The following is a 13,125-nucleotide window of genomic DNA, read 5'->3' on the forward strand; positions in this document are numbered from 1 at the left end:
TATTTATGTTTTATGCCAATTTCATTATTCAAGAATCTGACCCAAGTGTGTATAAATTAAACAATGCTGTCAGAATACGAATAACTTGATGCCACGTTTATTTCTCCCAGTTTTGTTCTGACATCATGGGAGAACTTGACACACTGCTTCCATTGGCTCTGGCATGCAGAGATGATTCTCTTCAGGAAATTAGAGCAAATTTTGTAGAGGCTTGCAGCAAAGTAGCAACAGCTGTCCTGGCAAGACTAGAGGAGAAAAGTGAAGACGTTCCCTCCAAGGCTCCACTGCAAAACTTGTACGCTGCTCTTTCCACAGCAATATATGTCTACCAGCATTTTACAATGTATAGCAATTTAATGAGAGAAAGCAGCAAAAAGTAAGTCCCTTTTACATGTGATTGTTTAATTCAAATATAAATAATATAGGACTTAATTCCATTTTGATGACACAGTACGATGATAGCTTTCTGAATTGCATCGCATTTTTTAGCACAAGCTCTACATGTACTATTTATGAAAAGACCTGAATCAAAGCTATCAATAATCTAAAGCAGCCATTGCAAAACAAATTATTTATGTGTAAGATCTGCATTTGATTCCTAGATCAATAATTTTTATTTATTAAGTTTAAATAACTTCTGTGAACTGAATGTACTCTGCTATCATATAAATAATTGAGTAAGGCCTTAATTTCCTTTTTTTTTTTTACCTCTTTAATAGCTGAGTTTTCATAATATCAGATTTGGCACATAGGAATCTGAGAGTATAAATGTATAAATGTACATTCCTGAAGTTTTTCCCTATATCAACTTTTTCAGAAATGTGTAAAAATGTATCCAATTTACTTTTAGAATTTAGTTGTCATTGCATGCAAAATAAAATATAGGAAAGAAAGGATACAGTAGTTTCAAGTCAAAGACACTATTTGACGTGGTCTGTAATATAATTATTTTATTTGATCTTTTAGGATTTTTTGTCTTAAGATACTAGGAATGTTTTTATTGGCCCATGTGTTTTAGCCATATGTGATATAAACGTAGAAACTGGGCCTCTGGGGTTGAAACACCTGAACCAGAGAAAATTTACAAGGACTATGATTTTTAAGGGGTCATATGAACTGTTGAGCTACTTTCCCTCTGATCCATGAAGTCTGTCTTTGTTAATTGGAAGTTTGAGCCTAAATGTTGCTCACTAATTCTATTTATATGTATTATGAAAAATTTTGCCTACAACCTACCAAAGATAATCACTAGATTCTGTTTATGTTTTCTTTATCATACTTAATGATGATGCAATTATACTTCAACACAGAATCTCTAGGTAACTGAATGACACCTTCACTTCTATTTCAGAAAAGTCTGAAGTAATATTTTTCCAAGTTACTCCATTAAATGAGAATTTGTAGATGAGTAGATGTGCTTAAAGAACTTGTGAAAAAAAAAGACGAAAAAAAGACCAATTTTTTTCAAAAGTAAATGTTGGATTCAGACTCCAGGACGAAAAGGAAATGAATGATTGATTTCTAATAATCAAAGCATTTGCAGCACTGGGGATTGTTACCTTCTGCTGCATGGCCTTTCAATCTTTGCTTCTTTGATCGTTCTCTCTGAACAGACCTCTTTTCTTAGTGCCTGTCCAACAATATCAGGAATTCATCAATGTTCTTCAGTTTCAAGTTACGAACTACTGCGTCAGAGTTTGTGCTACAAGCATTTTGCAGGATGCTGAGAGCCACCACTGGGATGACTACAAAGCTTTTTATGAGGTGTGAGGTTAAGTTTACTATGCCTGCTTTTTTTACAAATGTGTTATATTGGTTGTCGGCTAACTAGAAGCATAAGATCAGCATCATTTTTACATAAAGATTGTTGGGATTAACTGTTCAGAAATATCTGTTTTTGCAGGCAGACGTCTCTGAGGGAATGAGGTATAAAGAAAATAATTAATTAAAAATGAGATAAATAATGAAAATATAGTTTTTTATGGTATTTGCTTAATAAAATATTGTGCGTCAAGTTCAAGACACCTATATGAAACTCAGTAAATAAGTCATTGTCATTTTAACTCTTCTTCTTACAGTAAGTGTGACATGAAAATGGAAGATAGGCATTTTTGTCCCAGAAATCATCAATCTAATCAAATATTCTTTGGTTTTTGTTTTCAACTGATTTTCCTTTTTACCTTATGCAAGCGAAGGATGTAGTAAGAAAAGACAGTCAGTATAGTTCTCTTCAGAATTTAACTATGTTGTATTTCACCTGCATATTGAAGTTGCAGGCCAGTTCTTAAACTGTAATTCTAATGATTATCTAAAAAAACTGTAGGGACAAAGTGAATATATTATTATATTAATTAATTTATTTATTATTTACTGACTTTTCCATTTCCTAGTTAAATGTAGATATACACAATTTGAAGTTATTTTCATGTGATTTCAGGATTGAGTGGAAGCATTACATTATTGTTTATCAATAATAACTACATATAACTATAATATATCAAACAATAATAATTTATCAATCTCGTGAAGACGAAGTCCAGCACTTTCTTATTTATTTTTATTTGTTAAAGAGGAGTTTTTTTAGATATTTTCTATAGTTCTTGGATGAGAGAAAACGGTGATATATGTATTCTACATAGATCATATTCAAAGCTACTGAGTCACTAACAGATGTCTGTACTGGTGATGAGACAGACCTTAATGTAACTAATGATATGAAAATGGCTTTCCTTAAAGATAAGTAAATAAACATGTGACTTCTGTTTGAACATGAACTTGGATGTCCTGAGCTGATAAGAAAGTAACAAATTGAGTGACTTTTGGCAATTGATTTAGGTCTGATCTTAACTGGTGGTAGTCTGTGTGGTGCTTTGTCTGCTTATTGGCGACCCGATAAATCCCAGGTGACAGTTATTCCACTTGGTGAAACCTAGTTATCACAAATAGCTGTCTCAACAAAAAAAAAGAGTACTAATTAGATGAATATTTTTATAGTTCCTAGTCAGAACTGGCATGCAGAAAGGAATGAAGAAAACTAGTGTTTCAACTTCGTGTACCTGCAGGGCTTCAGTTGGGAAATATGTAACTTTACGTCATTGCACCAATCTTTTTCCTGTAAAGTGGGCTGTGATCTGCTCAGAATGCCTTTAGGAGAAATGATGCTGAGCAACTATTGCCTCTGTTTGACTCTCGCAGGCATCTTAAATGAAAGAGGTTGGCTTAAAATCTGTTGCTTTTTACAAAGGCAACATCTTACTGAAACTTCTAGCTGAGAGGTGGTTCCTTCCAAGTTCTAAACTAAGCAGAAAGTGCAAGGCTCTTCCTATTGAGTCATGCAGATCCTGCTGAGCTCACAGCCCAGTAGCTTGGACAACAGCCAGAAGACCTTGCCAGTCATCAGGGGCAGGGAAGGAGTGCTGGGAATGAGGCACTGCTCTCTAAGTGAGGCTACATACATGCTCTTATATGCATCAGTGGATCTCAGGCCTTTCTCTGTGGGATTCCTTGTTGTAAGCAGCATCATAGCCTTGCTTCTTTAAGGGGGAGCTACACTCATCTTCCCTTCTGCTCATCTCTGTAGTAGCCTAGTTCTTGAATCTGGTTTATTTGGGTGCCATCACTACCCTTTGCTCTCTGCCCTCCCATTTTTGAGTGTTACATGCAACTTCAAAAAAATCAGTAATCATTTGCAAATCCTAAATGCAGTTTCATAGAAGAAAAAATACATTTCCGTGTTCTCCCACAAACTAAGCTGAATGTTTTGTATAAGTTAGGGAATGCTTATTTTCTTGTTCTTTATGACATGCTTAATAACAAACTAAATGACAAGGCTACATCTCAGGATCACATGAACTTATTCATTTTTCCCCAGTAATGCAAGATGTTCAAATCTAGATGTTCCTGCTCCAGCGGGAGGATTGGACTACATGATCTTTTGAAGTCCCTTCCAATCCCTGACATTCTGTGATTCTGTGAAATCGTACTAGTAAGAATATGTGATATTCTTCCTTTCCATTCCCCACTAGTCACTAATGCTACAGTGACAAGTAAAACTACATGACTTATCCTGATGTGCAGTCATCCTGAAAGAAGAGAAAACCAAAGAAAAATGCAAAGAAGAAAGAGGGTGAAGGCATCTGTATTTGATTATACAGAGCTGCAGTCTCCATCTCCAGTTATTTATTTATTTTTACTATGGTAACAAGAGAGAACAAGATTGGTAGCAAATGTTTATTACAGCCTTTAAAACAAAGCATTAATTTTTTTCTATGTTGCTAAGATAAGAATAATGTGTGTTTTAAATACATCCTGTAACCTATTTCAGTACATGACCATATGTCCTTCTGACACACACCTAAATTAATAGTGGTAACTGGAACTAAAAGCAAAGCCAAAAGAACTGCTATAATTAGAATTTTAATTAGAACTTGAATATGGAGGTCCTAATCACTATGATGCAACAGTGAGTTTTTGACAGATTTTGTGGTACTGTGAGATCTGAACTGAACTTTATGAGAACAATTCCCATACAGCACTTAATCTAAACTGTCAGGGAATGAAACTCTGGGTTCAGTATCTCTCTAACAGAGTGCACCGAACACCTACTGTGCCACTGTGCCAGCTCTCCAGATTATGTTTTGGAATGGAGCTTTTAGTGTAGCTGACATCTGCTATAGCTTTAGGAACTTATGTTTTCTAATAGGCGAAGAATAAAGAATTGTCTGTTCAAAGATAATATTTGAATGGCTTATGTAATAAAGTGCAGCTGCTTTTTTCCTGATATATAAGCTAAATAAAAGCTCACATCTGTTTGTAGTATATGAAGCTTGCAAAAATAGCAGATGTTTACCAGTAGAAATGCCTAGAAATGGCAACAAATAGAAAAAACAGTCAGAAAAGGGGAATGAATCCCATTAAATCTTCAGTTAAACTGTTGCTTCTGCAGTGATACAATGTTAGAAAAACAGTGTTATTCAATTTACCATCTTAAATTAAATAAAGCAAAGAAAATAATTTGTGTTTATAGTTAGAAACTGAAGCTTGCCAACGTTCTGTTACTTATAAAAACAAATGCCCGGTGTTAGAAAGCTCAGTTAGAATTTTATTTATGATTGTTAAGTCTGCTTTTTTGGGGGGGAGGGGGGTGGGGGGGGTGTAAATTGTTAGAATTATTTTTATAAGCTAAAGTTGTGAATTAATTTCTGTTAGGACTAGTTACTTTATACCTGCCATGTTTATTCTGTGAGAACTGAAAAGTTTTTGCAAACTATGGGAAGTGCTAGTAAAATGTCTGTAAGATAGGTTTAGGGTGTGTTTTTTTCTTCTGGAGAAGTTGTACTGGAATTAATCTGGAGAGTAATCATGATAATATAAGAAATCCACACTTAAGTAGATTTATTATTAACTTTTCATATATGCAAAGTTATTAAGTTATGAGCTGAGTTATGAATTAAGCGTATACGTTCTTATAATGGTGTTTGAATATAACCTGTAAAAATATTTAAACTTTTTCCATATAAGACAAATAAAAGGAGAGGGAAATTCTGTATTATGACTTCTTTAGATCCTGATACACTTTTGGTCATTATAAGACTATCCTGTTTCACTTATTTAGAAACACATGCCTAATGCTTATTGTACTAAGTATCAGAGAGATTAGTTAGAATATGCTTCAAAACAGTTCTAAGATGTCACTAGCTCTATGTGTGAAGAAAATTAGGCACATACTTTTCCTTTGTACTTACTTGTAGTAAATTTTTCTTTTCTATCTTAGTGAAACAGGCAAAGTGGATGTTTTAATGATTTTTCTTTTTCTTTTTTTTTTTTTTCCTAAATTAGATGTTTGAGATGCCTGCATCAATCATAAATTTAATGACTAAGGCAGTGGTCACAAGTTAGGTTCATCAGTACTTTGTCATAATTTACCGCCCCCCAGCAGAGGTTACATTTCTAATATACTAGCAGTGAAATACTGAATAGTGACAACTTCCAGTATCCTGCCAAAATAGCATGTTTAAAAAGAAACCAGATTATTTTGTTTAGAAAAAAATGTTGTTCAAACTCTTACAATATTATTTTCTGTATATGATAATGCAAAAATATCATTAAATCCTTAAAATATTTCTCAACTCCATTGGAATGTACAAGGTTCAAGGCATTTATCTGTTTCAACTTCATCTTAGTACTATTTTCTGAACAGGTATTAGTTGAATTATTTATGCATGGATTCAAATAAGTACTCTTAGATATATTATGGATTGACTGGGGTGGTAACTCTGTAGGCTTTGAGAGTAGGTCAAATAGGGATATAGTAGGTTGTAGTTTAGTTCTATGTCAGAGCTCTAGTTTTGCAGCTGAAGTAAAGATGTTTCACATCTTGTCAAGGACCTTTATTTGGTTGCTGTATGCCTGTAACACTTCAGCTATTTCCTTTCAGATTGAATTAATAAGACCAACAGAAACTGAATTGACATTTTGGAGGGTATGTTTCTATTACTGAATGTGTGGTGGTTTTGCTAGGGTGAAAGATGCTCATTCTCAGTCCAGATGTGGCATTACTTCTGCTGTGCGCTTCACCATGATCTATGGACTATTCTACCTCCCAAGTTAGCCCAGGAGATTCTTACAGATGTGCTAGAGCAATCTTTGGCTGTGCTGTCCTCCAGATATTCCCAGGCCTGTCCTAGTTATAAGCGAACACCACAAATCAGGTAATTATTTTATATTTAAAGTGCACTTTTTAATGGCTAAAGTTCATAAATATTAGTTTCCTGTTATACACTGATGTGATTCAAATTAAATGATAATAAACACAATGGAGGGGATAGACATAATTTATATATTTTAAGGATCATTTTAATTTAGTGGATTTTGTATGTTCAAGTCCTGTAATACTGTGCCAGTCAATGTCAACAGGCAACCAATTACTGACTCCAAAATTTTCCAGATAATAATGTATTGACTGACAGTTTTGTAAAATTCAAGATTAAGTTCGCTTGTAATTACTTTATTACTCCCATTAGATTTGCAAATATGAGGAGTATGTATACTCTATTTTTATTTTTATTTTTATCATAAATAAAGCTAAATTAATTTTTGTTATTTGTAATGTAGTAAGTTGTTCCCATCTAATAGTATCATCCTTTTAAAGAAGACCTTTCCATATTTTGCAAGCCTTTTGACTAGTTTTAGTAAAATCTTTTTTGTAAAAGAGCTGCATATTTTCATTATAGTGAGTTCAGAATTTCTACAGCAGGCTCTGATGAAAGATGCAATTTCAAGTCCCTGCTATAATTCAGGCATTTTTGGTTGTCAGAAGAGAACTCTGTTTAACTCAAATCTACTGCTATTCTGATGCATCTAAGTAATATTATTTTCCCTTTTTCTTTCTACAGAATAGATATTGCAGCAATTTTGATGTCCACTGAAAATATGCTGTGGTCAGTTTGCAGCTCAGTCCAGGAATTTCTGAATCCACATGAAGACAGGGATCTCAAGATCTATAAAATACATAGCCACTGCAATAATATGCTCTCTGTGCTAGCTATTTTAACTTCACCACTGAAAGATTTGTATGAGTGAGTATGAATTAAACATTCCATTTCAGACAAAATTTGTTCTTGAACTTACATTGATATGATGATCAGAAGATGGGTGATTGTGTTGAAATACAAATGCAGTGAACACTGTTGAAACAATTTTATAACCTTTGACTATTTATTGACTTGGTCTTGAAGTCATCTTTATGACACTGTCTAAAGATCTGTTAAGTCTGCTGGGATTTTGTTAGCTTTGGACCAAATCCTTAAATTGCACATTTGTCTGATGATGACAACACAGAAGATAACACTGATTTTCTGATTTCGTTTCCTCTGTAACACAAACAGTAAAATGTTATTAATTATTTATCCAAATTTAGAACCTGCTTTTCAGATAGGTTTTGTTAGAAACACACTCATATTAAATTAAAAACGCTTACTATTATAGAACTAAGGACTTTGAAAAGATTTTGAAGGACTTAGTGGTTCATACAGTTGAAATATTTTGTCTTATTACTAGTTCAGGTTTACCTGCCTTCAGCTTCAAGGTGATCTCTGTTCTGCTTTCATTCCATAATAACTTTGTGAGTGCTAGAATTTAAAGGAACATAATTTACTGAAATTGTCATCTGGCTGTATGACCAGTGAGTGTCAGCAAATCTTAACTATTTATCTTAAAGAGTATTTAAAGAGTATTAAAAAGTATGAAATTTCCATCTTTTTAAAGTGAAGTCTTCAGAGGTTGTAAATGTGAACAAAAAGAGACATTGCTTGCACTGAAATTATGTCTGAGTCATCCCTTCACAGGGATGTGAAGGACAATCAGAAGGGGTTCTATAGTTACATAGGCAGGTGGAGACGGCCAAGGAGAGTGCTCCTCCTCTGATGAAAGGTAATGGAGAGCTGGCTTCCTCAGACATAGAAAAAGCTGAGGTACTTAATGAGTGCTTTGCCTCAGTCTTCACTTGAGGTCAGCTTCTCGTGTCTGCCAGGGCCCTGAACCTCTAAGTGAGGGTGGGTGGAGCAGATTTCATCGCACTGTAACAGTGGAACATGTCCAAGACCTCCTCATGCAGTTGAATGTATGTAAGTAAGTCTGTGGGGCCAGATGATATCCATCCCAGGGTTCTGAGGGAGATGGCTGATGTGGTTGCTGAGCCACTCTCCATCATATTCAAAAAATCATGGCTGTCTGGTGAAGTCCCCAGTGACTGGAAAAAGGGAAACATTACTCCCATTTTTAAAAAAGGTAGAAGGTAAGACCCAGGGAACTACAGGCTGGTGAGCCTCACCTCTGTGCCTGGGAAGATGACAGACCAGATCCTCCCAGAAGATCTGTTAAGGCAATACAAGACAAAGGGGTGATTTGAGACAGCCAGCATGGCTTCACCAAGGGCAGATCTTGCCTGACCAAACTGGTGGCCTTCTATGATGGAGTGATGGCTTCAGTGAACGGGGGAAGGGCGATGGACGTCATCTTCCTGGACTTCTGCAAGAGGTCCCTCACCACATCTTTCTCTCTAAATAGAATAGGTATGGATTTGAAGGATGGACTGTTTGGTGGATTAAGCATTGGTTGGCTGGTCACAGCCAAAGGGTTGTGATTCATGGTTCTGTGTCAGGGTGGAGTTCCTCAGGGGTCAGTTTTGGGACTGGTTCTCTTCAGCAGCTTTATGAGTGACAGAGACAATGGCATCAAGTGCACCCTCAGCAAGTTTGCAGACATCACCAAGCTCAGTGGTGCAGTCGATACACTGGAGAGAAGGGAAGCCATCCAGAGGGACCTGGACAGGCTTGAGAAGTGGGACCATGTGAACCTAATGAGATTCAACAAGGACCAGTGCAGGGTGCTGCACTTGGGCTGGGGCAATCCCAGGTATTTATACAAACTGAGGGAAGATCTGTTTGAGAGTAGCCCTGCAAAGAAGAACTTGAGGGTCCTAGTGGATGAGAAGCTGATCATGAGGCAGCAGTGTGGGCTTGCAGCCTGGAAGGCCAACTATGTTTTGGGCTGCATTAAAAAAGGGGTGGCCATCAGGGAGGGGGAGGGGATTGTCCCCCTTTACTCAGCTCTTGTGAGGCCCCATCTGCAATACCATGTCCAGGTCTGGGGCCCCAAGTACAAGAAAGACATGGAGCTCTTGGAACAGGTCCAGAGGAGGGCTACTAAGATGATCAAAGGGCTGAAGCACACCTCCTATGAAGAAAGGTTGAGGGAACTGGACTTGTTTAGCTTGTGGAAGAGAAGGCTTCAGGGAGATCTCATTGTGGCCTTCCAGTATTCGAAGGGAGCTTATAAAAAGGTGAGGTTCAACTGTTTACAGGGGTGGATAGTGATAGGACAAGGGGGAGTGGTTTTAAACTGAGAAGGGAGGTTTAGGTTAGATATTAGGAGGAAGTTTTTCACACAGAGGATGGTGACACACTTGAACAGGTTGCCCAAGGAGGTTGTGGATGCCCCATGCCTGGAGGCATTCAACACCAGGCTGGATGTGGCTCTGGGCAGCCTGGTCTGGTGGCTGGCGACCCTGCACATAGCAGGGAGGTTAAAACTAGATGATCATTATGGTCCTTTTCAACCCAGGCCATTCTATGATTCTATGATACTTTACTATATAGATTTCAAACTTACACATATAAAATTCAATATATAAATTTGATCAAAAATTTGCCACGTGTAGGATGTAGCACCTTGTTTAATTTCTACAAACTGCTCTACAAATTTCAAACAAACCTGACATATTTTACTTAAGAATAGTATTTTAAAAGTTACCTTTTATTACATATTTATGAAAATAACTTTAAAACTGAAAGTAGGAGAGAGATGATGCATTGTTTTTCTGTATGTTAGAATGAATAGTTTATATGTACTCTGTATTCAGGAATTTTGTTTTCAAAACCCTGTGAGAGTTCTTATAAAAATAGTTCTTTTATATTGTACGTTTCATTATAGACAATATTTTTCAGGTAGCCTAACTCACTGTTATATTTTAGATTAGAAACAAAAAGCTTAAATTGAACTGATTCTAGTATATGTTTTGTCTTTCCTATATCTCAAATCAGATCTTCTGCATTCTGCCCTTGCATAGAATGTCTTTTCTATACGATAAGCATGCTTAGTCTTGCTCTTAAATTCACCTATGAATCTTGGGCCACCAGATTTTAGCACTCACATTTTTTCCATGTATTGTTTTTCTCTGTCCTTTTTGTGGCCTTTCGCAATTACAGTCAAAGAATCACAAATGGTATGGCTTGAAGAAGACCTTTAAAACCGTCTCTTTCTAGTTCCCCTGCCATGGGCACAGATGCCTCCTTCTAAATCAGGTTGATCAAAGCCCCATCCTACCTACCAGTGAACACTTCCAGGAAGATCTGAAGATCAAGATCTGAACTGGGAGGAGCCATTGACTCTCTCAAGTGCAGAGAGGCCTTGCAGAGAGATGTAGGCAAATTGAAGTGCTGGGCAATCACCAACTACATGAAGTTTTAACAAGAGCAAGGGCTGGATTCTGCACCTGGAGCAGATCAACTCTGGTTTACAGACTTGGGGACAAAAGACTGTAGAGCAGCCCTGCAGAAAGGGAACTGTGTGTTTTGGATGACAGCAAGTTGAACATAAGGCTGCAGTGTGCCCTGGAGCCCAAAGCAGCAGGCCCAGGGCTGCCACAGGGTGAGTGGAGGGGCTGCCCCCTCTGCTCTGTGCTGTGCAGCCTCACCTCCAGCACTGCCTGTAGGTTGGCATCAAGCTATTAGCCAGCATCCAAGGGAGGGCTACAAAGATGGTGAAGGATCTTGGGTGCAACGTGTGTGAGGAGCAGCTGAGGCCTCTGGGTTTGCTCAGCACAGAGCAAAGGAGGCTGAACAGCTTCTCACAGGGAGCAGAGGGCTGCGCTGAGCTCTGCTCTGTGTGACAGCGACAGGGCCTGAGGGAACAGCATGGAGCTGTGTCAGGGGAGGGGCAGCTGGGGGTCAAGGAAAGGGTCTGCACCCTGGTGGTGGACATGGAATGGGCTGCACAAGGCAGCGGGCATGGCCCTGAGCTGCTGGAGCTCAAGGACCATATAGACTTCTCAAACTTGATTTTCGAGTGGCCCTCTGTGGAGCCAGGAGTTGAACTCAATGGTTCTCATGGGTTCCTTCCAACTCAGGACATTCTGTGGTTCTTTGATCAGTCTGCAAAGCCTATCTACTCCCAGGGGTGTCAGCAGCTCCTCCTAATCTGGTGCAATCTGCAAACTTTCTAAGCGTGCATCTGAATCCTGTATCTAGGTCATTTATAAAAACATTAAAGAGATCTGGCCCCAAAGCTGAGCCCTGCAGAACTCAGCTAGTGACTGGCAGTCTACCTCATGTATCCCCATTTGCTGTAACCCTTTGTATCCAACTCATTAGCTATTTGTTCATAGCTGGGTACTGTCTAGTTGTATGCTGAATATTTTGTCCAGAGGGATACTGTGAGAGATGGCATTGAAAGCTTTACTGATCTGAAGAGATCACATTTTCTCACTTCTCTTGTCAGCTAGATGGGTAACATTGTCATGAAAGGAAAGTAAGCTAGTTAAGCAAAACTTTCTCCTTGTGAACCCATGTTGCTGTTATCAATAACTGCATTGTCTTTCAAGTGTTTTTCAGTAACTCCCAGACCAGAATCTAATTTCTTGCATTTCTTGAAAGCAAAGACATCATTTGCCATCTTCCAGGGGACCTTTCTGAATTTTGAAGATTATTGGAAAATATTTGAGAAATATTTCTTGTTGACATCAGCCAGACCTTTCAGCTCTCTGACTGAAATGGCACCAAGTAGAAGACAATTATGAGGGCAGCTCTGAAAGTAATGCATCCTGATGCTTATGTTCGTCCACAACATCAGAGGCATACGTTGGTGGTATGGCAGTAGAGGTTGAACCTTCCCACCAATATTTGTTTATGTTTTGTTGCCATGCAACAGATGACAGCAGAGGGGCAGTTTGACAGAATGGAAGTGTGCATAAAGCAAAGGTTGTCACTGAATTCCTCCATGTGGAAAAAAATGGCACTCACTGACATTCTTCAGCACTTGCTAAAGGTTGATTGAGACCAAACAGTGTACGTCAGCAGAGAGTCAGTGGGTGGTGTGTTTCAGACGTGGAAATAGCAATGTGAAAGACAAGCCACAGTCCAGACAGCCATTCACAGCTGTCACACCGCACAATGAAGAGTGTCTCTATCAGCTCATCCATGCAAATCAACTAATGGTGGTGTCTATGTTAAAAAATAGTGTTTTGTAGCTGATAATTTCCTCTATCAAATATTGTCATTTTGCTCTTTGTATCTGTTGTAGCTTCCATGAAAATAAATAGGAAGCACTACTTTCAGAGCAACCTTCGTACTTCATTTACTTGCTATACTCCTCCTAAGGCAGCTTAGTGTATGGTTTATGTTATTTTCAATGAGACTGCACTGCTATATCATACTCAACACTCTACAGGCCATAAACTCCAGGTTCATATGTAAAGTTAGTCAATTAATGTCCAGTATCAGTTATTAGTATTCTGTTGCTGGAGGGAAAAGATGCACATAAGCTCAGTGAACTTTGTGAGTTTTCTGT

At 37.8% G+C, this 13,125-nt stretch overlaps 1 protein-coding gene across 5 annotated transcripts in view; it reads left to right on the forward strand.

Annotated features, from left to right (window-relative positions):
- Nucleotides 1–13,125, forward strand: part of KIAA0825 (uncharacterized protein KIAA0825 homolog) — a 231,048-nt gene that overhangs the window by 77,231 nt on the left and 140,692 nt on the right. For all 5 annotated transcript variants that reach the window (XM_015280546.4, XM_015280548.3, XM_040655737.2 and 2 more), the window contains exons 8-11: nt 111–376; nt 1,614–1,764; nt 6,520–6,710; nt 7,395–7,577. In XM_015280546.4, the coding sequence (XP_015136032.3) occupies nt 111–376; nt 1,614–1,764; nt 6,520–6,710; nt 7,395–7,577 (791 nt within the window). The remainder of the gene's footprint in view (nt 1–110; nt 377–1,613; nt 1,765–6,519; nt 6,711–7,394; nt 7,578–13,125) is intronic.

The sequence above is a fragment of the Gallus gallus genome, chromosome Z, assembly GCF_016699485.2.
Source record: "Gallus gallus isolate bGalGal1 chromosome Z, bGalGal1.mat.broiler.GRCg7b, whole genome shotgun sequence".
Taxonomy (NCBI): domain Eukaryota; kingdom Metazoa; phylum Chordata; class Aves; order Galliformes; family Phasianidae; genus Gallus; species Gallus gallus.